Genomic DNA, 26,829 nt, shown 5'->3' with positions numbered 1-26,829 from the left:
TAAAGTCCATAGTCTGAGTGCTAAGTTTCAGGCAAATGTACATTTTTATTTTTTTTTAGTTTTGATTTAGACCTACGAAAAATAAGATAATGTTGACAGGACTATTAACCACAGTAGGATATAAGAGTTATATTTTCAATATCTATAGAGATATACTAATCTATGTTTTGTGTTTTGGATTGGAGAGAGAGAGTGTGTGCGTATGTGTACATGTGCATGCATGCTGTTGGTATCTGAATACAGGTGCAACATTGCCAACTCCATGTGTTCAAAAATTACGAGGCATGTCACAGAAATAATGAGATTTTAAAACATTTTTTTCCTGATGGTTTTCAACTATTTAGTGTCCTATTTAGTGACTCTTGGGTCACATTTATATAGTTTTTTCTATGCAACCACTAGGGATGGATGCTAAGATTGTTATGTAATCACGTTACTCCAGGAGCTGGGGCTTTAAAAACAAAACACCTGGTATCATGAGATTTGTGATATAATTGGAAAACATTGCGACACTGAGGGTGGATGATCCACCCAGTATCATTCTTGGTAGGGTGAGTACTGAGGAAAAAGAACTGTGGATAAAAAGACTAATTTTACCACAGTGAAAATACTAAAGCACCATTCAGCTTGAGTAGCCAAGCTCAGTGAAAGGCAGATAGAATGGGGTAGGAGCTCTGTCCCCAGGTTCAGTGTCACTTTGCATAGATTACTAAGCCAAATGGCTGGACTAGCCTCCCTGATCCCTTCCACAGCATCCCCACCCAATGAAGAGAATACAGAGAACAGTTTATCAGCAGATCCTTAGGCCCTGTGTAAACCCCAGCATTGAACATGCCCTGTCCCCAGACTGCCCCTTTCCCTTTTAGAGCAGAACTTGACTGGTTGTGCTGCCAGTGACCCTCTACAGGGGATTTGTCCCTCCATGTGTATTCCCAGGGGAAGCAAGAATTTATTGCAAGTGTTTTTTTTTTTAAAAAAAGGTAATTTGGTTCATGGTACAGTTTGCCTCTTTTTACTAATGATTGAGCCTTTTTTATTGCAAGGGTGGGGAGATTTCAGAAGGGGGGAAATTGTGAACTTTCCGCAAATCACCTCATGAAATATTTCCCTATTTTGAAAAAGAGTTGGGCTCTGTGGAGGCAGGGAGATTGGGTGTAAAATAGCAGTCATTCACCTTCAGAGTTTCCCTGATGTGTTTCATGCTAAAAAAGAAAAGGTTGAAACAACTAGTTCATCTATTTAGTGGTAACATTCTATCCCACCTGTGCATTCTTTGCAGGAGTTAGGCCACGATCTGGCAAGTGAATCCCTGCATCCACACAAAGCACCATGCAAGACAGTAGGGCTCCGTCTGGGGGCGGAGCACCACCTTCACAGAGTTCTCTGCAGGTTCCAGGCCTTAGTTGTTTGTCTACGGCCCACGATGTTGAGTGTCTGAAAGAAAAGTGCTTAATTTGTGATCATCCAAGAAAATTAAAAGCGGTTTTCTTTAGGGACAAACTAGGTCCATGAAATGAATGCACCGCACGGTTGTGATTCTGGTTGAGACTCACTGGACTGAATGCTTATCTGTGTCCAAACTCCACCCAGCACAGCCAAGGAGAGTGGCAAAGGCAGCTTTATGGCTCCTTTTAATATGACCCAGTCTTGAGAGTTGGCCAGTCTGGGGTGATCTGTTTGACTCAGCATGTTTTAGGCCTAATGTACACATGCAGTTACACACTGTCCACTCTGGGTCAAGGGGTGTTGCACCAATTTAACTAAATCAGTTCCTAAACCAATCTGGTTATATCAGGCCACAAACTGTGCATAGACAGGATCTTAGAGCTATTCCTCGGCTGCTCTAAATTGCACTTGCTGAAAATGTCTTCCAAGGAGCAGTTTCAACAGTTGAGGATTGGTGGAGTGCAACATTGCTCTGACCACTCCATCAGCATAATTCAACACTGAAGGTGGGGTTAATTTGGATGTTGGTTCTACATCACCTGGAGATCCCGCACAGTGGGGAAAGCCACAAGGGGTGGTTGAGTCAACTTTCTATTGGTTTTTCACTGTTAGAGCAAGGTAGAACAGGTGGAACAGGGGGCCAAAATTTGGCCCATTATATACTTATTACTTCATAGTGACACTTGCTGTGGAATCAACATCAGACTGCCCTATTCTAGAGAGAAGTCTATCTAACAGATGCTTTGAAATAACAAGGTGCCTTGCCAGCTCTTTTGGGTTATTTTGACTTAATCATCACAAAGCAAAAACTCTTAATAGCAAGGTGCTTAAAAGAACCTGAGTATAAATCATTTGATTTTCAACAGCCAGTAAAGCCGTTAACACACTAAACTGTTTATACTGAGTGGAGCAGGGTGCATTCTCACAGACTGCACTTTAAATAACATGTCTGCAGTGGGTTTTTGTTTTAAAGCCAACTTGTGAAGTTGCATCACATATGGCCAGGCTTGTTTTCTCCTTCTCTTTTTAATGATCAAAAGGTCTCTTTCACAGTGTTTAATGTTCAGATTTTGAATTTCACTTGTAATGCAAGTTAATAGCAACCAGCCCCCGGCAGGAATGAGAAACAAATCAATGTGAATACAGGGAGATCCTCAGCTGGTGTATTTCTGCATAGCTCTATTTGTGCTTATGGTTCTTAATCATTTTGTTGTTGCTGCTGCAGTAGCACATAGGGGCCCAAACTAGAGATAAGGGTCCCACTGGACAATGCACTGTATAAAATGTAACATAAAGATAGTTCTTAGTCCAGCACTCTTACAGTTCAAGGATTTAGTCAGTATAGCTGAGGATCAAGTCCTACATATAGAAGTACAGTAGAACCTCAAAGTAACAAACACTGAAGTTACAAACTGACCGGTCAACCACATACTTCATCTGGGCCAGAAGTACGTAATCAGGCAGCAGCAGAGACAAAAAATACAAAAACCCCACAAATACAGTACTGCATTAAAAAAGTAAAGGGAAAGTTTAAACAAAAAGATTTGACAAGGTAAGGAAACTGTTTCTGTGCTTGCTTCATTTAAATTAATATGGTTAAATGCAGCATTTTTCTTCTGCACAGTACAATTTCAAAGTTGTAATAAGTCAATGTTCAGTTTGTAACTCTGAGGTTCTACTGTATTTTTTTTTTCAAAATTCTTTGTTACTGCTCTGCATATCTACAAATGTAGCAGGCCTCCTCCCTGCCTGGGACCCAGGCCATTTCTGAGTACCATTGCAGGGAGAGCTCTCAGGAAAAAGATCTCCCATACCCTATACAGAAAGAAGTAGGACAGTTACTTCCATGACACCTCCATCCTTCACAGAATGATTCCACGCACCTGAAATATGTTGGCCAGTGTAACTGCCTAGGCATTCCAAGGAACACATGCTGTACCATGTGTATGGCGCAAGGTACATCCTTGCTTAGAGCAACAGGAAACTGTCTCTGAGACACAATCTGATACTTGAGTTGCTACTGGGGCAGTATATCCATGTATTCACTACCATAAACAATTGGGACTTGTGGCAAAACCACAGGGAAGGAGTAACAATTCCTTCCTTGCTCTTTGGGAGATGCAATTATTCAGTGTTCACTTTTCTCTTCTAATATGGTACATGTTTCACTCCTCTTTTATTCACTGATTAATTAAATGATATAAGAAATAATACTGAAAGACTAGTATGTGGCCATATAATTAGACTATCACAATATACAAGCACAGAGAGCTGACTGTGCACTTGCAGCAATTAGCATTTCCAGACTTTTTTATTGTTCCACTTTGCAACATTAACATTTTTTATGTAGTTTTGTGTAAATATTTTTGGGGGTTGGCCTTTTTCTATTGTGTTGAAAGGAGTATATGAAATTATGTTTAATATTGTTTGTGTCTTTCTCTTCTGCGTTTAGCAAAGAATTTTCAGAGATGCTGCATTTATTCAGTCCAGCCAAGTATGAACGTCCAATAACATTGTCACTTGACATAATTAAGTCTCTTATCCTGGACAGGAGCATTTTCCTGGCTGTGCTGAGAGCAGCCTTTGGAAAGTGACTGCGGTCTGGGATTGCAGTGAGTTTCAAACTGTTGCAGCTGATGCCATTAGGAAAGTGCTACTCTGAAGAAACACAAATCCAATTATGTTGAGTGTCCATTAGTTAAATGCTGCTTCTGTACAGAGATAGCAGTTGGAATACAAAGCAATTTTTTTTTGTGGTTCCATCAAATGATGACCATTTTAATTTTATTTTTGTTACTAAGTGGCAGGGTGGTAGTTCAAAAAATGCATTCAGGCCATTAAATCAGAAACATCTTCAGTAAAATTCTGAGCGAACAATCTTGACATTGACTTCAACATTAAATATTAGTCAGGACAATAGATATCCAAGCCTTGTTGTCAATTAGGAGAGGGAGAGATAAGAGGCATCTAATTTGTGTTTGAAGATCCCCTTGAAATCACTTAAGGCATCTGAGGAATTACAGAGGCTGTGCTCAAGGGGTGGAAACATTTGAAAGAAAGAAACAAACATACAGAAGAAAAGTTCTCACAACTGAATATTCTTTATTTATTTTGTAATGAATAGAGACATTCTATTTCAATCATTATAAAAGTTTCCTTTGATTCAAACTTTCTTCTTTTGACTATAACCCTTTTTTCCAGAATAATTTTATACAGCAACAGACAACAGCAAGAAACAATTTAATAATTAATGCATAAACTAGCATTGAACACGTGTCTAATACACAGATGCACATGGATGGGAGTCAGATCAGGTTCATCCTGGATGGGGATTGAAAAAGTACGATCATCAGCATTCTCTCATCTTACCTTGACCCTTCCAAAGTCTAACCAAAGGTGCACTGCACAATAGGTGCTAGAGTCACTGTCTGTAATGTTATTCAACTTTAATATCATGGGGATTCTCAAGCCTAATATAAATCTGACCTATTTTATCTTACATTGACCCCCATCTACTAAGGTGAAATTATCTGGAGGGACAGCCTGTGAGCATGGCTCTTGTACTACCATGGGAGAGTTGCTGCCTTATGCATATGCTGCCCTAGGAGGTGCAGATGGATCAGAGAGCTGTGCTGTGTCACTTGGGTGCTATATAGATAGCACTGTCCTTCATGGGTGCCCGGAGCCGGAGATCCATGAATTCGGAAGTTTCCTCCAGCTGTGCTGGGGCAAGATATAGATTACTCCCAGTTTCCTTTCCTTTGGCGAATAATTCCTATATCTGGGGCAATCAGGACCGATATATTTATATCAATAACCATATAGACTCTTCTGTATCTGACAGTGTATATCGTGTGAAATCAAATTCACTGAAAATTTCACTCTCAGTTAAAGATACAGGAGGAAGTTGTGCCTTCATTTACACTCACATAATCTCACTAAAATCAAACAGCAAGCCTGCCACTATCTTTTGACAAATAAAAGTATGTTGCATCATGTTTCATATGTTTACATACACTGAAGCACAAAACTTCCTATTTTAAAGTTACACTGTACTTAGGGAGAGAGAGAGAGAGAAAGAGTGTTACTTTGTGAGGAGCCTAGAATGTTTTCTAGGTGCCATATACTCTATTTAAATAATCTAAATAAAGAAATGGTAAATATAAAATCCTTTACACACTGCTACCAAAACTGTTCCTACTCTTTGTTATGCTGGCAAGTTATTAGCAAATGGAAGGGAGAGGAGTGCCTAATAGGAGCACCTTCATTTAATTATCAGTTAATTAGCCAGCAAAAATGTCAAAAGGAAATGCAGGAAGTCATGCTATTCAAAAACAGTATATGGTGATGGTGTTCTTATATGAGCTACTAATGGTATCTTCAGTTTGTACACTGGAAAGTCAAGGATCTGAAAAAATGCATTATTTATTTTGTTTGTTTGTTTTTCTTCTGACTTGAGGGAATAACCTGAAAAATTCCAGGTACTAGACTGTGTGTGTGTGTGAGCGGGGGGAAGGGGGGCTTCATTCCTCCTTGCTTCCTTGTGTTTGGACCATAGGATTTCAGTTCCAGGGATGTAGGGTTGGTTAAGAGCTGCTAAATTCCTGCTTACAGTCCACCTGCTGGTTGTGGACAGAGAGTCAGGGAATAAAGAGAGCCTTCCTTCTATTGCCTTAACATACCAGTCAGCAATTCACTGGCATGATAGGTCAGAACTTGAGCTGGATGAAATTTTTTTGTCCCAACATTTTTTTAAGCAAACAATTTTCTTCTAAATGAAAATTCTTCATGAAAATGTTTTGATTTTTGAAAAAAAAAATTCAGTGAAAAAATAAACTTTTTTTTTTCAAAAATATTTTTTTTTTTAGTCCTTTGTTGAAAAATAGGCAAACTACCAGGAAAAGTTATGAGAGATGAGAGGATTTTATATATTGTGACAAAGCTCTGTCCTTGTCTCCGTGGGTCCTGCATTTTCTGGCAGATTTTGCTAGCCTAAGAGGCTCACTGTGACCCTCCATGTAGCCCTTCTCTCTCTAGAGGTCACAGCTTACTGAGCTATTTTCATCATAAGCCAGCAAGGGAGGTGAGGAGAAGCAACCCTCCCTCACCCAGTCTCTGTCATCTCTCAGTTTCAGTGATTAATTGGGGAGGGGAGGGAGAGCCCGGGCTCGCCCTCTACTCCGGGCTCCAGCCCAGGGACCTTAATAGTAGCAGCTATGGTAGCTGACTTTTTCAAAATAGGACGTGTGCAATTCCCTGGGCCACTTCCCCACAGCAGCCCCTACTCATTATCTCCTTCACCATTACCTCAGGGCCTCCTACCTTGCACTTGATATGGATTTGTACTTCTTAGTTCCTCCAACAGCGCGGCTTCCTCCTACAGCTCCTGATACGCACCCTCACTGACTAACTGAGAGGCTTTTAACTAATTCCAGCCAGCCCTTGATTGGATTCAGGTGTTCCAATCAACCTAGCTATCTCTACTGCTTACTAGAAGGATCTTAATTGGCCCCAGGTGTCTTGATTAACATGGAGCAACTGCCATTTGGTTACCCTGGTACCAGGGATTTGTTTAGTCTGGGGCTAACATAGCTGTTCCTCACTACTTTTCTACAGCCATCTGGCCTTGCCCTGTCACAATATATATATTTGTTGTGGTTATACGATTATTTTGATATGATTACACTGATGTGAGGCTCTGTCAGTTGGTGGGTCCCACTGTCATAACACTGTCCCCTTACTAAGGGGTGCATACAAAGGACACAAGCTAGCTCTACAGTAATGCCAACAAGTTGGCAGTTTTAGACTTGCATAAGAGTTATGAGACAAAAAAAAGAGAAATCATTTTTTTAGAATAATATCTTGTGAGAGATTGTCTGAGAATCTGGATTTGGACAATCTAAATGTTGAGATAACTCAGAGAAAGAGAATATAACCGTTAAACATCTATATAAATGGTCTGTTTCTTAACACGCACTCACACAAATCAGGGCTTGGCTACCACTTGCAAGTTAGAGTGCATTAAATCAGCCCTGGGCATCCTAACTCCTGAGGTGTCCACACAGGCAAGGCACTTAGAGCGCCTGCACTCTGCAGCTGGAGTACCCCTACTAATCCATCTCCATGAAAAGCATAAAGGTTGCTGCGCTCAGGTGTCAGTGTGGGTGACGTGTTGCATTACTTTGCTGTGATTGGTGTCCTGAAACATCCCATAATCCCTGAAGTCAAGTGGCCACTCTGGTCATTGTTTTGAACTTGGCTGCAGGCATCCGGATATCCCCTTTCAAAGCTCTGTTTCTGACAGCCGGCATGCTTATCTGCTCCGGGACAAAGCAAACCATTACTGTGGAATGCTCCTGCTGCAGAGGCAGGCGTTTGTGCGTGTGTGTGTGTGAGAGAGAGAGAAAAAGGTGGGCGGGGGGGCAACGGCTGATATCGGGGTTTCCCCCTGCCGCTGTCTGAATTTACAAGACATCATGCTGACACACTCTTTGTCCCCCAGAACACACTGTCTCTCCCCCTACATACACACAACACACTCCCTGTCACACTCCACCCTACCCCCTATTTGAAAAGCATGTTGCAGCCACTTGCATGCTGGGATAGCTATCACAATGCACTGCTCTTTGTGGCATTGCAAGAGCTGCTAATGTGGCCACACCAATGTGCTTCTAGCTGAGAGTGTAAACACTAGGCAGTGTTTTCCCTGCTTCAGTCCCCGAAGGCTGGTTTAACTCCCAGTGCTCTACATCTGCAAGTGTAGCCAGAGCCTCAGTCTCTGATTTCATAGGCTTTGACTGCAGAAACAAACAAAAAAAGTTTGTTTCCTTCCAGAAATGTAGAAATGCCCCCAAACTTGTAAAAGACAGGAGTAAAGAATAGACTTTACAGGCTTGAAGTAGTGTTATTGGGAAACCAATATACAAGTGTTATCATACAGTTTTTCTGATGATCTTATCGAGAAATGAGAGGCCCATCTGTGTTCTCTGGATTTACAATGTGCATTGTATTAGCAATTATTTGCTGGGTACTGACAATGTATTCAGAGCTTGGTGAAAAACATGTGAAATACTTGTGAAAAACAGTCACTGCCCCAAGGAGAGGACAAGCTAATACAGAAGCAGTAAAGCAGGTATATAACACACCTGGCAATAGTGCAAGCAATGACATTGTTTACTACTGTCCCACCATAAATAATACTGATGATTTAATGGAAACATCTCAAAAGAATAGTAATGTTAACAATCAGGCATTACAGTGGAAATCCCATGGAAGCACTTTTAGAAACTGCATTAACAGAATTGGGAGTGAACCATTGAAGTTCTTAGGTGGTGTGATCATTAGATGGGGAGCCAGGAGCTCCTCAGAAGTGTTGGAGTGACTGAACAAATGAGATGACACATCACTAGTGAGAATGACTATCTTAAATTCTGTGCTAAAGCAGGTGTGAACTAGATATTTCCAGAAGCTTAAGCAGGCCCCTTCTAAGCTGAGTGGTCATGCTGTTGTTTTCTCCTACAAACCTGAAAACTGTGTGCTTTCCAAAAATTACATGGCATCAAAAGGTATATAGCATGAAAGATAGAGCAATTGCTTCAGTCAAACTCACTCAATTCAAAGAAATCACACAGAAAAGTGGCATCAGTTTAAGCGACAGCTGAAAAAAAATCACTTTCATTACAGACTTCAGAGAAAGAACCTAAAGTATAAGTGTCACAAATCTGTTCTTGGCAGATCATCCCCTTTAGGAGCTATATTCAGACCACAAGCATGTGGGTCCAGTTGCCTCCACCTCAGCGGATGCTAAGGTGTGTCGCAGTCTAGAGGGGCCGGTGCTCAACCCTCTATCTGAGTCCATCTGGCTGTTTCTTACCCTCTCAGCATGTGTCCACCCTACACAATAAGCCCAGCTCTGTGGGCCTTGGGTTTGTGGGCTTGGTGTATACAAACCCATGCTTGAGTGTCCACATTGCACTATGAATCTAGGTTTAGAGTTCCTGCACGTGGGTCTCATTGCCAAGCTAACACACCCATACCGTGCTACACAGACCTTCTTACTGGGGTCTGTGATTCGATCTGTGTCCACATTACAAAATGACAGAGCTTGGAGAAGAGTCCCAGAAGGACTTGGGTTCTGACCTGCCCCCCACTCCCCCAAGCTCCTAGGACCCAGGTCCTGAGTGCTTGCTGACCCAAGTCAGAATGATTTTGTGTGTGGATGGAAGGGGGGCATCAAACCTGGGTAAAAGCCCAGGCTGGATGCAGTGTAGACATACCCTTAGGATCCCAGCCAAAACAAACAAAACAGTCAGACAGGAAACAAGGTTAAATAATACAATCATAATAGAAATGAAAAGAAACTTGTAGGTGGCATCAATGAAGATATTGGCCTCTCTCACTTACGAAGGCCATGCAAGAATTTCAGTCTACCACAGAGATCATTGGGTCTCCAGTACAAGTCCCAGTCTCTTTCCCTTTCTTGGCCTAGAGGATCTGTGTCCTTATTTGTTGAGTGCAGAGGCTCTGTTGGCTGTCAGACCTCTCTCTGTGAGCTAGATAGCTCAACAGCCTTCTCCCTTCCCAGGGTTAGCCCTCCATCTGAGTGAAATTCCCTCCTTTTAACCCCTTTTTCCAGTCCTGGCATGATTTGCAGGTGTGGAGGGACGGGACCACTGTAGTCCAAAGCTGTTCCTTAACCCCTTCCATGCTGATATGGCTTTATATGCTGCATCCCAGTAAGCAGCACTATTAGATAGATAGATAGATAGATAGATAGATAGATAGATAGATAGATAGATAGATAGATAGATAGATAGATAATGCTTTTACACGGGAGGATGAAGAAGATAGTGGATTTACAACAGATTGTGGATAAATCTGAAAGGTGCCCCAACTCCAGAAATGTTATATCTGAATGACGTTTTTGGTCAGAGTCAAGGAGAATGTGAATCAGTTGATGCATATATGACTTACATGAGGTGACATGACTCCTTAATATATGATAACTTCTATGTAGAATGAACAGGGGAGGCACAGTCTGCTTTGAGAAACTGATTTAACCTGAACCTAATCCACAGATATTTGCAGAAAAGTGAATGCAGAATCAAAATCTGAGTGCCTGAAGGAGCAGCATGTGATTTCATTTCAGAAAGAGGAGATTAAAAAAAAAATAATGGAGCCCCTAAATACCAAAGAAACAATAAAAAGTTTTCTGACTGACAAAAATTCCTGATCCAGAACTCACTAAAGTCATTGGAGCCATTCCAACAGGTTTTGGCTCAGCCCCTTATATGTATTCCAGAACACCAGCCAAGACATCACCCAGCATTTGGTCAGATGTGTCCTTAGGTGTTCCAGTTGTCATGTACAGAACAGGCTCCCAACATCTTCAGAAACCTGAACTTTCATAGAAATATTAGCCTAAATGTAGTCAAGACTATCTGAAGCACATTTAATGCATGTTATAAAATACTACATGTTTCACATAAAGATTTTGGCCCTGGTAGCATTGACCTTCAATTCCATATTATTTCTTATTCTGTTTGTAAAGTGCCATGTAAATTTATGGCACTGTCTAAATTAATACTTATAATAATGTGCATCAGTGGTCATCAGCTGATTCCATACAAGAAGCCATTCCGGAATTTCCTTTGATCTATCTAGGATCCCTAGAAAAAGGATCCCTGGGAAAGGCAATGTGGTCAGAATCCTTTGACCATGACTTCAAGGTTGATGTATGTGATGCAGTAGATTAAGCGGACAAAAAAAGACCACAGCTGAGACATACACTATCTTTTAATTAACAATAAAAACATCTCAAAGCGAATGAAATATAGAACATAAAAGAGAAACAATTCATTCGCTCAACAAATAGGTAATTACATGTGAAAATAATGTTACATTGTACAGAGGCACAGGTGAGTCCATGACTCCTCCTGCAGGCTGTAAAGAATAAAAAGCATAATGTGTGACATTGTGAAGTCATATTCCATACCCTTGACATCCCCCATGTACTGAAGTCCTGTTATGTGCACTGGAGTGTGTTTGCATCTCATTATACTTAATTTAGAGTTTCTAAATTCTCTTTTCTTGAGGTGTGCTGGGAGTAGAGGTGGCTAATCACCATTTTGCAAAATATACAGGAAGCATTTTTTTTCAGGGATATCAGATTTAACTTTCTTACACTGACACACAGAATGAAAAGGGCAAAATGGAGTCTCTGGCTGCTGATATTCACTGCCCTTCTTCATGGTTTCCAGATCCAGAACCCTAATACCAACCATTAGACTATTGCTACTACATGAGGGAGGGTGAACCTGGCTCCCAATAGGCTATTCTAGCTCTACTGGTACCATAATCCTCTATCATTTCCACCATCACTCCAACATTTATCACTTCCTGTGTAAGGGACTGATGTTACATTGAAGTCATTATTTAGTGGGCTCAGGATCAAGAATTAAAACAGAAAAAAAAAACATCTTCCTGACTGACAAATTCTCTTGTTGCATGTGTATCTGGAATGAATAGGAACATGTGAAGAAGGCAGCACTAGCTGTTTAGTTCCATGATTGCCAGATAGACGATTAAAAAAACTATCCTTGCATGTTTCTTATCTGGTCAAAGAAGCTTAATCATTACCATCTCTATGACATATTAAAGCAAATCTGAAGCCTTCCACAAAACCATTTGTCTAGATAACTGTTATCTGCCTGCAAAGTCCAAGCTTTGGTGTGCATTTGTCTACCTTATCTCAGTATGCCCCAAACCCTATGCGCTGCCATCTGGACAAGGGTATTCTGCCCTGTGGGATGGAGAATAGATACTGTGTCCAGACCTGGTGTGAATGTATATTTGTGCAGGGAATACAGTGAGTTAGGGGAACAGCAGATGAAAGTTTTCTATTTTTTAAAAGAGGAAAACCTGAGCTGTGTCCTAGCCAGGGCTATAATAGAGGAAAAGAGCTTCTGCTTCCTTTCATGGTACCCAAACTCTCATCATAGCTCTGTCATCACAGACTGTACACACGTCACCCCATCCAGCATGTGAGTATCAGAAATAAGTATGGCTCTAACAATTCAGCTAGTCTTTGATGGGGCTGGGCTTCCCTGACAGTATCTGGAAGCTGAAGTTATGGCTGCATTGTTTGAACCTGAACCATCCCTGACCATCCCTGAACATATCAAAAAATGTAGTAAACTCTCATCAAAGATTTACTTACATAGTACCATGTGAATTACTCATATAGCCTACTAGTTATCCTGGGCCCCAGCAGCTGACTCTATTCCAGGATGTACTGCATCCAAAATAATTTTTCCCTGCAGTCTCTCACCATTACCTTATGGCCATGTCCCCTGCTCTTTTTTATAGTATGTGAGCAATCACATGCATGATAGGAGAATCTAGCTTCATCTGTTCCCTCCCTCTCCCCCATTCAAAGGTCCCAAAAGAATGAATGATGGTTTGAATGGTTGCATATGACACTACAAATATATAGATAGCATTTTAATGGGTGTATGTTTTGTAGTATTTCTTTATTTTTATTAGTGACATGAGAACAATTTCCTTTTGGTGTATATGGCATATTTGTGTTTGACACATGATTTCTATCTATTGTATGTATAATAGGAAACATCCTACAGTAGAGATCTAAATCATTATGTACTGGATTGCTGCTATACGTGTACAATCTTGACCCTAGCAGATATAGCATAGGTGGATATGTATGATTCATCCATTTGCCTATAGGCTTCATAGTTTTTCCACTTCACTGATGGAATAACTTTTTACATTTGACCACAATTTCTTTTTTGTTGGGTAGCATTTGGAAAGGGATTTGTTAAGGCAACACTCCTCTCATTTGGCTGAATCACATTTCCAAAAGCTCACCCAAACTATTTTTGGAGAACAGGTGGTACAAATCTGGAATTTCTGCTCTGCATCTGAGATCCACCTAATAAATTCACAGATTTTAAGGCCAGAATAGACCATTAGATCGTTTAGTCTGACCTCCTGTGTAACACAGAACTTTTACCCAATTACTCCTGTTTTGAGCCCAGTAACTTGTGTTTGACTAAACTGTATCTTCCAGAAAGGCTTCCAGTCTTGATCTGAAGACATCAAGAGATGGAGAATCCACCACTGCCTTTGGTAGTTTGTTCCAATGTTTAATCTCCCTCACTGGTTTTTTTAAATGTTTTATTTCTAATTTGAATTCATCTGGCTTTAAGTTCTAGCTAGAGGGATCTTATGTGAGTAGCTGTCCTTGAATGTTGAGAAATAAAATCTGCACTGCTTTCTTGTCAAGATGGTAGCATAAAGCAAAATGATGTACAGGACACATTTCAACACCACTTGTTGCACTAACAATTTTTAAGTACATTCCATTCTTATTTGCAGTGACCATTGTTTTGTCTTGGAATATTTTACCTTTAATTTGTGGCGTTTTTTCTAATTTATTTTTAAATAGAAAAGTAGAAGAAAAATAAAAGTGCCTGTTTTCTATGGAAAATTGAGACTTGTTAAAAATTCAAAACACAACAGACTGAATTTTCTGTTCAACTCCATTCATTTAAAGCTTTTTGAACACAAACCTGTGAGTACATTAAAATATTTAAGTAATTTAATATCAATATGGAAACTAAACCAAGTGACATTTACAGAGAATAGGCCCTTATCCTGAATTCAGTCAAGTCAGTGAGACATTTGCTGCTGAATACAATAGGAGGAGGATTGAGCCAAATATGTAGTCATCATAAATTGTAAAAGAAAATATATTATTATAGCAGATTCTATCATATGTTTCATTGTGAAATATGTGTTCTGCCCGTATTAACAAAGTATATAGCTCCACTTCAGTCTGAACAGAAAATATACTCCCCAATAAAGGCAATAAAGATATATACCGGTTACCATGGTTATTTAGCCCATCAATCACTCATCTTTAGAAGCCACATTTCAATTCTAACTCTGCTTAGAAAGGAAATGAATTTTCCATTTTTATTTTAGTCTCTAGCAGATAACTGTTCACATTACAGTGAACTGTTTGCTGCACAGTTAGCAATACATGATCAGATGCCCAGCACCAGAATAGTTATATGACATTTTAAAGACAAGATCTAGACTCATTATCAGAATTGAGGATGTGGAGAGATGGCCTTATAAATATCTGTACTATTTCATATTTTTCTCCTGAGCACAAGACAAATATATAATATGCTGAATACACATGAGTGTTTTCCATTCTTAAGTAAGTGTGTGATAAATAATTACGGTTTTATTGTCATGGTAAGTAACTACTTTCAGTTCATTTCTGACTATGTAAAGGCCATTCAGTGCACTTTCATGTGAGCCAGGGCTACTTGCTGGCTGATTCCATAGATTGGAGTGAGTCTTTCACAATTTATTTCTTCAGTTTTTCAAATTTAGTGTTTTTAATGTCTTTTTGCTTACATAGAAAATTGGATTTAAAGAAAAAAGGGCATTCTGGATTGTCTCGATCCAGACTAAGTGTTACATAAAACATACAATTTTATTTTCATTAAAGTATTTAATAATTCATAATCAGGATTATTCAAGTATTACGTTAATTCAGATAGTGACTAAAAGGTGATAATTCCTGCAAGATTACAGAAATAAATAAAAATACCTGTATTTCTTATGAAAAACTGATAATTTGGTGGATTTAATATTTTTTATTTATATTACTTTTAAATTGCACATTAATTTTGTTTTTGCAGCAATTACTTTTAACTAAAATAGCTTCATTGTCAGAGGATTTACTAGAGATATACATATATTTTTTCAAATAATATTTTGAATTTGTTCTTCTTGACATCTTATGTTTGTGTGCAGTTTGCATCTTTTTTTTAATTTTTCAAATGTAACAGATTTTGACTTTTTGTGTTACATTTTTATATTTTTTTATTTTTCGGGGCTAGTGGTTATATTTTGTTTTTTAATTTTTGAGAATCTGCTGTTTTTGAATTCTCTTTTTTCCCTTTATTCTTCTCACTATGACCCCAGGAGCCAACACAAAGAAAAGCGCAGATGATATAACCAATAATGATCGCAGTGAAGATGAAGGTATTTTTTTTCCAAGCTCGACCCTGATGCATGAACATAAACTTCTTCTTTTTATTATTATTATTTTAACATGATTTCCCCCCCTTATTTGACAAAAGTGCACTTCAATGTGCTTATTTTATTTTCTTCTTGTTTTGGAAACCATTTTGATTTTTGATTTTTAAAACCCAAATTAGCATATAGAATATGACTGTAGCTCTCTTGTGAGATAAGTATAAAGGTTATCCCTAAATATGTGTGAAGTGAGTAACATGCATAAATATTATTTACAACCAAATGTTTCCCTCCACCCCTCACTCTTTCATAGGAAAAGAAAATGGAATTTAAAAACATGCATGTGTTCTTTCTCCTTTCTACCTCTAATACACTGTGTAAGTTCACCTTGCTTTATGAAACTCATGAAACAGCACATGTTATTTCTACCATTCTTCTTTCCCTCCCCAGATGCACAAACTATATGGTGGATGCAATTGCTTTGAAACTCATCTGTGGTGCTTTTATTTAATTTTCTTCTTGGTACATGTTTTGTTTCTAGGGTACAAAAATAAAGGAAGCCTATTGATGATGCTTCACTATTTTCTCCTATAACTAGCCAGTTTTCTAGGCTATATTTTATCTGAGCCTGACCCAAATCCCATTGAAATCAGTGATGATCTTTTCAACGACCTCTGGGAAAGTTGGATTGGATCCATTGAAAGGAAATGCTAAACTACACAGGAAGTATCATAAAAAGTGTTACAGTGAGATAGTTTTGTTTCCTTCTTTGGCAGTGAAGCTTTTTAGGATCTTTTAATCATGGAAAGTAGTCATGAAATTTCTCTCTATACTCATCCTTGCTTTTTACTTAAGTTATACTGAATATCCATTTTCATTTAAATACTCATCAGATTTTTAAAAAATGTCCGAATTAGTTACATTAATTACCCCTGAATTAGGGCTCACATTACAGCCCTTGGTAGTTTGAGAATAGATGGTAGATGTAATAGAGTACAGAAATTTAGTGTAAATTCCTTATACCTGGCCTTTTCTAAGTGTTATTTCATATCTTGCTCCTGTGTTCTTATATCTGACACCAGCTCAAATACTTGTGTTACAATTCTTTTCTCTTTCCTTCAGAGTTATGCACACAGTGAAGTCACTCTTAATCTCCTCTTTTCTTGAGAGTTCAGTCCTGCTGTATTTACTCTAACCCTTTAAAGGACAGTAACTCAAATCTCTGGCCCTTGTATCATACCAGTTGCCCTCTATTGTACCTTCTTCATTGCTGTAATATACTTTCTTTCCAATAAGTGGACCAGAACTGTGCACAGCACTCTAAAAGAAGCCTCACTATTGCCCAAATAACACCTTCTCTTTTATAACTGATACAAGAAATGAATTTCTAACTGACAGTACCATGACTTGTGACACCAGATTGTATAACCAGTTAGAAGAAACAAAAACAATTTCTACTTATTTATGAAAGGTAGATATGTACTATATTATGATCAGTAATTATTTTATTAATGAGAATGCCTATTCTAAGGCTAAGTAGCATCCTAAAGTCCACAACAGAGGGAATAAATAGTTCATTCATTATTTTAAAAATATATTATCACTTTAGATATAAACAGGTGGCTAGTAAAGTGTGATGGATTGAGTGCCTTCATTTTTGTCCAGTCCTGCTCCCATTGATGCCACATAGTAAAACTCCCTATGACTTTAATGTTGTAAGATCAAGCCTTTAGGTAACACTTGATAATAACAGAAGATTAAATAAAACACATTATTTTACATGGTTTCATGCTTTTTAGTGCTGTTCTTGATTTCCATTGTCATAGAAACCATTTTAGTATCTGTTATATTTCAAGGGCTAATCTGAGCCTGTGCAATAGTCATCAAATATGCTTTCCAGTACTTCACTGAGCAGAGTACAATATTCATCATTGTGTTATGTGCTTTTGTTTAGATATAGACTAGCACAGAGAACTCCTGAGTTTTAATCTAGTTCTTTACCAGCAAGATCATCCACCCTGTTACTTTGATTAGGCACAACATGACACTAAAAGCTTCATTTTGTTTGGGAACAAAATCTTGATGTTGAGTACTAGGCTACTCCTATTTGTTAACTCCTAGACAGGTTTGAACAGGAGATGATTTTCCATGTTTAGGGTTTTTTTATTTGGATAATTTAATGTTAAGAGGTTGTCTGTTATTGCAGTAAGAAATGCAGCTTTATACTTTCCACAAAGATGTCTCTCAGTTGCTGGGGGAATGGGAAGACTGGATCAATGGTATCATTTAATGATTTAATGTATTGGTTTATCTGGATTAGATAGAATTTTGTGTTGAGAATATTCTAATAGTGACCCCAGTTATTGTGCAATTTAATTTTCTATTGAGGCTTCTCATTTATCTTACAGTTAAATTTCTTACACACTATAGTGCTTCCCCAGTGTTCTGAGAACATTCCTTATGAAACTATACTTGGAAGTAACAAACAAGTACCAAAAACAATTTCTCAGTTTCTAAACCCACTGAGTTTGACGTAGATCACTCTGAAGTGATGTAAGTAAAAGCACAGGGGAAAGCTAGCTGTCTGAAGAGCTGTAGATAAAATTGAAAATATGGGGAAAAGAAATTATTTTAATAGCACTTTTGTGAAAACGCAACTACCTGTTTTGTTTCAATATTTTTATTACTTTATTGTGTCTTCCTTACTTGCATTTTTTTCCAGACATTCATGATCAGAACAACAAGAAACCCGTTATGGTCTACATCCACGGGGGATCTTACATGGAGGGTACTGGCAATATGATTGATGGGAGCATTCTAGCAAGCTATGGAAATGTCATCGTTGTAACCCTCAACTACAGGCTGGGGGTTTTAGGTAAGTGACTCATTTCTTAAACAGAAATGTACTAAATGTGCATTGTCATAATTAGGTGGAGTTTCCATTTAACTAGCTAATTTGATAGAAATGTTTTATTGTTGAGTGCATCCATTGATCTATTGCAACTTCTTTTAAGAATATTTGGACCAATTTTGTGTTGTAAAAGAGAAAATACTTGTGGGTGCATAGCTCTCATTTTAATCGTATTACTTGCATTGATTTAATTTGGAACCTCTTTTGATATTTTGTGAAGATTTTGTTAACTGAACTATGCTGATTCTTCCCTTACTATAAACAGCTGCCTTCACCTTCAACAAAAATTACTTTTTTGGGGGGAGGGGCTATATTCTCATAAATCTAAAATGTCACCATAACTTCATTTTACTGCTCTTGGCTCAGTGACTTCACCAGTTCTGAGTTGTATGTGTTTTCATACAAAAGCTCCTCCATTTCACATATAAAGAAGAGGAGAAGTCAGCAAAAAGTATCACTCCTCAGAGTTCTAACACTGTGTTAAGGACATAAGGGGTGTTTAGCTGTTGGGTTTTTTTGTTTTTTTTTGGCAGAAGTGGAGATTTGGAGCTGGTTGCAGCAAAAAAGGTCTATAATGTCAAGGAGTGATATATTTTTTCTTCATGAATATCACAGAATGATTTCTCCATACACCTGAGTTAATATGTTGAGTGAAGTTACTTTTGCTGCTCATAGGCAAGAGCAGCCTGCCCAATATGTTGGCATCATTTTTAAATGTTAGATTCAATAAAATGAGCTCCTTTGAGCTATGATATTACTAAGCTACCTGAAATGTTCCTTTTTCTTCCTTCTGTTACTGTATTATGCTCCTAATGCAAGGACCATATTCCATTTTTCAATGTAAAATTAAGGCAAACCTTTACTCATGCCAGTAGTCTCCTTGATCAGGCCTAGAAAATCAATTTGACTGCAAACGGTGAAGAATATAGTCTATGGATTCATAATTTTTGCTAGAGTTTACATATCTTCAGCATTTGTGACCATATAAGGTAAGTCACAGTGATATTTCTAGGTGTGGTCTTACTGGGATCTTTACCATGTATATATTACTAGCAACTCAGCTTTGTGTATATATGTTCTTAGTGTGGAATGGAGGAAGTTCTTTCACTTGGTTCAACTGTTGTACTATTGATATGGTCAAGGTGTTTAGCAAATAAACAAACAACAAAAAATCTCCAGCTACTCAGAATAATGGAAATTTTCCCCATACCCTCTCCCCCAATCTGTTGTTCAAATTTAAAATATGAAAGAATAGTTTCTTAACATCAGAAGCAGCATTAAAACTTAAAGCTATGATTTGTCAAAAAGGCTTCGGTGGACATATGCAATACAGTTGAGGGACATAAAAGCACAAAACCTAATTCAAGCATAAAGAATAGCAAGAAAATAAGTGCACTGTTGTGGAGATGCAACCCTCTTCTTAACTGCACATGTGTATATTGAGCAGAGAGGATGATGATTGAAAAGTTCTCTTTGTAATGTTTTCTTTTGTTTCTTATATGTCAAATTACTCAAGGATTAAGATGATTCTGAATATTTAAAAAAATGTATCCCAGTCTGAGGAAATGGAAGAATCTGCCATATTTACCTCTATAAATCTTAACAACCTCCTGTTGTCTATATTTAGATGGAAGAGAGACGAGAGAAGGTGTTTTTACCTTGCCAGCTTGGTATACAAGTATGACAATCTAAAACAATATGAGGAATTTAAGGGGGTTGCAAAAAATAGAACTTTGTATTTTAACTTGTTTCTCTACCTTAGTAAATATAAGCTTTGTGATGCTACAGATTTTATTTTTGGTTCCAAAAGGCCCATGTTTAAAAGTGCAAAAGGTCCATTCAGAATATGCATATAGCACCCAGATGCATTCAGAAAGCAAATAGTAGGGGGAAATGTTTCAAAACCAAATTGTTCCTCTTCCCTTCTGTCTTCTTGTGCCATTGTGTAATCTGATTATAGCCCGTGAGAGGACATTTGGATTCTGTTAACATATTGGATGGAGGGCAATTTGGAATGGAAGATGTTAGGCCCACTCCAGAAAATTCTGAGAGAGTATTGGGTGGAGAAGCAAAAGAGAGAAACTGTATTTCTTCAAATAAATGAGCTCATAGAAAATGTAGGTTCAGTAACAAAACAAAGATAGAGTTAAAACAAAAAGAATGAAATATCTAATAAGTGCCAACAACTTAAAAAGGAGATTTTAAGGTTTTTTTTTTAAATCACTATGAATTCATTTGAATTGTTTTGAGGGAAGTGTTCCTTCTACATATAACAGATCTAGATGTTCGATGGCTCCAGATTTGGGAGAAGGATAGTATTTGGATCCAGAGTTTCAATTCAGTTGCAGCTTAAATCATTTCATGTCTCTCCTCCCGCCCCTCCCCTCTTGTGTTTTAGTACTTTTTTTAGGTTTTTCTGTGTGGATACACCCATAGCAGATGAATATTACAGAAATTTAATTTGTACTTCTTGTTGTTACTGCTAAGATTCTCACCCCATGATTTTTTTTCTTTTAATCTGTATTATGCCATCAAATGCAAGAAAAAGAAAATACATATCAGTATGGATTATATGGATAATATACTTTAACTTAACTCAGACAAATCCCAGTCCATCAAAATGAATGGTCCTGGGAAAAAAAATCTATTGTAGAAGTTACCTGTGTTTATTCATCTATGTATTTCAATCAAATCTCTTAATAAATTAAAGGAAAAGAAGACATATAGGAACTACATTATCTATCTGATTGTCTTTTCTCTAAAAATCTGCATACCAACAAAAGTCATAGAGATGCCTTTCTGTCTATCTATCTTAAATAACAGAGACTTTTGGTTTACTGCATTGTGATTTGCATTTACTTTGGTACTGCCTCATTGATGAATTCCTGCATGATAACCACAGCGCTGAAATTTGACAAGAGTGGTTCATGAAATCTGTGGTTGCACTGTCTCTTTTTTTAAAGGTCATAAGATGTGGAGAAGACCCCTTATAACAGGAAACTTTATTACTGTATTATATGGATACAGTACGATAGACTCCTAGGATTCCAGAAATATGGTTAAGAGAATGCCTGTAGACACCATGCAGATGGGAAAGAATTGTGTATTTCATAGACTTCAGTCTGCACACACACTTCACTACAATTTCCCACCATTTAAACAAGTGAAATGATAATTCTATAAGTCTCATGTCACCAGAAATCATCCATAGTGGATATAATGCAAACTTCATTTGTATAACAGATTCAGTCGTTGGGTCACAGCAACCCATAAACCCTATGAAGACAGGGCTCCTCATTACTGCATTTGTGATACAAATATCCTTTTATTTTTCTCTAAGAAATTAAGAGCTAGGCTTAGCTCTGAGTGAGAATTATCTGTAGAAGCTCTGCCCCCATCTGAACAGCAGGAGAAAGTATGGCATAGGGGTCACAATTCCATCCTTCTGCCTCTTGCTCTCTGAGGAAAGCAGATTACTGGAGCCTCTCTGTGTGTTCAGGTAGATCTACTGGCAGACTGCGGAGTGGAGCCAAGGTTCTGACTACCCATGTCGTGCCCCCACTTGATCACAGTGCAGAGCAGTTGGATTGCAAAGGCTGCACTCCTTAGGGTACTGGGAGCCACAGTGTGAACAGCCCTAATGGGATTGTGCTATGATTAGGAGGCCTTTACTCCTCTCTGAGGTCATATTTGGGCTAATCAAAATCTACCCCTAATGAAGTACCCAGAAATAATGAAATAGAAAACAGCTTGGCCGTGGTCTAATCCTTTGCTTCAACTTAGATCAGAAGGAATATTGCCTTTATAAGAGTTTCAATTAAATCCAGATTTTGCAAACCACGTAGGATAATTGGGAATTCAATGTATCAGGAGAGTTAGGCAAAATGGAGCTCTGCAGGAGCTTAGCTTCAGCTCTGTTGCATCAGCGATGTGCTAGAAGTTCAGTAAATGTGGAAGTTTGGATATTAAGATTCAATACATCTGGACTTTCATGTATTAATTTTAGTTGATTCCTCCTATTTATAATATGAATGTTTTGCTTTAACAAGAAACAGGATTTCCCTTACCTACCTACAAACTCTTTGGGTTTTCAGTATTACATTGAGCAGATACGGACAGAACAGGGATTACTATTATTATTGCTTTATTTTGGAATGACCTGAATTAGCATGTGGTGAGTCATGTACATGGTAAGTCCTAGCCTTGCTTGTGAAGCAGTGGAAATGATCCCCAGTGAATGTGAGCTCCAAAGAGATTTAAGATTAGCAAAAAGATGAATTGTCTTGAGCAGTTTTTGTGCAATGTAAATTAGAGACAGTCTATGAAATGGTTTCATATGGTTGGAAACAAAAATATTCAGCACCATCCACAAAAGACAATATACACTAATGTAAACTTAGTGTTTGTGTGAAGGACTGACCTGTAATTCTTGTGTTCTAGAAATATGACATGGTGTCTGGAAACTAGCATATAATGAAATGCCTAATGCAATAAATAAGACATGCTCAGAGTTGAAAATAATGAATTCTATTTCATATTTCCGAAAGCAACTCAAAGTTTTACATTTCCTTCCCCAAGACAACCAAAACATGCAGATGAGAGTAGCCTGCCTTTTCTCTACCTGATTTTAATTTTATTCTTCAGTTTTAAATGCTCTCTCCTTTAAGCAAACTTTCCTTTTACCAGGGAAAAAAACAGTATTCAGTCATGGTCCTCCATTATTAATGGACAACAATAAATAAACCATGTTTGGGTCCTGCATGTTACTCAGCACTCTTACAGGTTGTTGAGTGTCCTCAGCGCTCAGTAAGTGCCCTGTTTCTAAATTCAAGCCGGTCCACTGGAATGTTCAATATTTTACCATATTTAGGAACTGACTGAATAAAAGAATACATGTAGCTTGTAAAATGTGGAAGTACAGTGTGTTAGACCATTCTGAGATTATATATAAAAGAATCAGGTCCTTAGAGAAGGACACTGATTATTTTGATAGATGAAGGAAGCTCCCATCTATTGCAACTGACAAATTAGTGGGTTTCCTAAGAAAAAACTGGAATAAAATTCTACTTTGCTATAAATAGTATGTTGTAGAAATTTGGGAACTAATTTTCCCCAAGTCATATATATGACCAAATTAAAAACAAATTCAGATTTTAAAACCAAAATAAGTATTGAATAGCTACATATAGGGAGCTCGTAACATGCCATTTCATGCACCCGTTTTACATAATGCTAGTTTATGAAGAAATGTTCTGGAAGTGATACTCTTCGGTATGCTTTCAGAAAAATGCCCAAGTTAGCAATGCTCTAAAGGAGCCTGAATCTTCTTTTCAAAAATATTTTTTATTTCCAGTGACCAGCCAAAATGCACAACTTGGATTATATGCACTAAGAGGTTACACTTAAAATCTTCATTACATCTAGAGCAGAGCAGATTCCTTTTTGCTGACAGGTTCATAGCAGTATCCTAGGGTGCGTTAGACTTACTTTTAAGATAATTTTCTTTTTCATTTAACACATATAATTGTTATTCCTTTTGGGATTATTCCTTATGGGTTTCTTTAATTCAAGACTTGCATTTGTTCTAAAGCTAATTACTCAGAGTTTTAAGTTTTAAGAATTTTCAGATTGAAGAGAGAGAGAGCAAGAGCGAGAGAGCGATAACAAGAATAGCAAAGGCTACGTGCTTCTTTTAAAAGTGAATGTCGCTTTTTTGAAAAAAGCTGGGTTGTAGCACTGTCTACAGTTTGTCTTCAAAGGCCCAGATTGTGGCCTGATTTGCATGCCCACTTAATGCCATTTCTCCTCCACAGAGCCTATGTTGGCATAGTGCCTCCCCCACAACCCCCGTAGATGTCCAGCATAAAATGACAGAAGGAGTTCTGTTGACATACCAATACCACCTCCCCAAATGGCATTAGCTAAGCTGACAAAAGTACTCTTCTGTTGGCTTAGCTGCATCTACACTGGAGGTTTGCTGGCATAACTATGTTGACTAGGAGGTGTGATTTTTTTTCAGACATGTAGGAGACACAAATACACCAGAAAAAACTTTATAGTGTAGACCAGGTCTTGGGGTTTTAACAGGGAGGAAGGTCCTTTCCCTACATGCTATCATATGGCCTTCCTATATCTCCATTGGCGGTGTTAAGGGATAATGGGACTGATTATGTCACCTCCCTTCCCCCACTCTGGAAGTGGGCAGAGCTGAACTGGTACAGGGAACTGGGTAATGAACTGCTACGAGTATGGGCCAGTGATAGATTACCACCCCATGGGAGCAAGCAATGTGGTGGGACTGAACAGCTCCATGCTGCCCCTTCTAGAGGGCAGATTGTTTTAAGATAAATTATTATTTATTATGTGTATTGCCATAGTACCTAGAAGCCCTAATAATGGACCATGATCCCATTGTGCTAGCACCGTACAATCATGGAACAAAAAGATGGTCCCTGGCTCAGGGCACTTACAATCTAAGTACAAGACAAGAGACAGCAGATGGATACAGACAGATGGAAGATTACAAGTAAACAATGAGATAATATTAGTATGATAAGCAAGGTCTGTATATATCAGCAGCCTAACGGTTGTGAAGTTTTATGTAGGCATCGCAGCAAAACAGAATTTTGAGGAGGGACTTGAAAGTGGTGCAGAGAGGGACTTGAATGTGGTGAGCATAGCGCTGCCTCACTTATATTCCTCAGCTCTAAACTGGAGGTCTCTGAACCTTTTGAATCCCTGGCCTGTCTTATGAGAGTGTCACTAATGGGGTCAGTTAATGCCAGTTGTCATGGTTATTTTATGACCTGAAGCAATACCACAAGTCTACTTCCAAATTCTAACTGAATCATTCTTACTGATGATGTAAATTTGTATTGATGATTCATGATATAACTTCCATTAGCATTAGCTGGATGATATATGTGTTCATTGAATTTTTGAATCATGTTTTCATGTTTTGGTTACAGTATAGAAACGTAGAAATTAGAGATGTACAAAATTCACTGAATCATCTTCTTACCTCGTTGGATGTCTGGGTTCTGTATCTTTGAAATGTCCTATTGCTTAACCCTTGGCTTCCTGATATTTGTTTTACTGAAAGGGCTGGGCACTGTGGAATTTAGAGGCAGCATGAGCATGAGTTACTGGAGCAAAAGGTACTGACCATAGATTTATAAGGTTTTTAATATCACAGATATTCCTGTCACATAGTAAGTGTATGGTAACAGAGTAATATATCTCTAGAAGCACATGCCATTGTACTCCATTTTCCTGTGGCTTAGCCTGTATGATATAAAACCATTTAAAGCTTTAATGCTCCTGACAAGTTTTGAAAACCTTCACATAATTGCTTGGTTGATTCTGAATAGCTAATTATCAAACTTGGCACTGATCAAGAATTTTTGGCTGAAGGTCCCTATACCTGAGTGCAGCCAATTCTACTTTCTCCAGGCACAGTGGACTAGTCCAGCTACTCATGCCAGTTAGAGTTAAAAACAAACAAACCCCCAAACACACTCCCAGAAGAGGAGTCTTTCACAGACGTCTGTCAAATGAAGTGGAAAGTCTGGCATTAGAATGAACAATAGACAAAGAATCTGGATTGTGGCAATTCAGTGTTGAATGGTACACTATGAGCTCCTTTATATATATATCTGAACACACTAATTCTTGTCTCTAGCTCTCTTCACATTTTCTTTCTTTCCATGCTGTATAAAGGAAAATCTGTTGCTATGCCTTCAGTGGGCTTTTGTAAGTAGCAAAACAGACCTAGTGTGTTTTTTATTATTTTTTTATATATGTAGATGTTTGTGTGCATAGGCCAAACATTTCAAAGTTGGGTGCCCAAAGCTACAGTCATAAATTAATATTTAGGCACCAACATAAAGGGGACCTGATTTACTCAGCTTCCATAAATCGCTTTGAAGGGCTGAGCTGCAGGTGTTCAGCACTTTTGAAAAGCAAACCACTTTTATGAAGATGCTCAACTCTGGATTGAGGGGCCTAACTTCAAAAACATCTTCAATGCTAAATGAATATATTGTTTGACAAACTGGATCAGAGCAACAGTCCTTTTAACAAATATCTTTCCAATACCTGGACAACTGTACTATGCTATAATACAAGAAGAAAAAATTTCCTTGCTGCCACATTCAAGCAGTCAGTCTCTTACTTGATTCATCGGCTGTAATTGCTTTTGGGGTAACCTCTAAGGGCCTGATTATTGGTAATTTTGCCTTTGGTTTCAATATGTTCCAGATTGTGCCTTTAGGTTGCTCAACTGCAAATATTATTAAGGGTTATAAAATGCCCCAACTGTTTTAAAAATCCTTGCAAAATTTAACAGAGTCCCGTGGCACCTTATAGACTAACAGACGTATTGGAGCATAAGCTTT

General features: G+C 38.1%; 1 protein-coding gene across 2 annotated transcripts in view; it reads left to right on the top strand.

Annotated features, from left to right (window-relative positions):
- The window catches only part of NLGN4X (neuroligin 4 X-linked), a 278,777-nt gene that overhangs the window by 151,291 nt on the left and 100,657 nt on the right, over nt 1-26,829 (top strand). Inside the window, exons 3-4 of one of the 2 annotated variants that reach the window (XM_039520921.1) lie at nt 15,469-15,528; nt 18,245-18,397. In XM_039520921.1, the coding sequence (XP_039376855.1) occupies nt 15,469-15,528; nt 18,245-18,397 (213 nt within the window). The remainder of the gene's footprint in view (nt 1-15,468; nt 15,529-18,244; nt 18,398-26,829) is intronic. The other variant, XM_039520922.1, reaches the window with a different exon arrangement.

Source organism: Mauremys reevesii, linkage group 1 (assembly GCF_016161935.1).
Source record: "Mauremys reevesii isolate NIE-2019 linkage group 1, ASM1616193v1, whole genome shotgun sequence".
Classification (NCBI taxonomy): Eukaryota; Metazoa; Chordata; order Testudines; family Geoemydidae; genus Mauremys; species Mauremys reevesii.
This window is presented reverse-complemented; position numbering and strand designations above follow the sequence as displayed.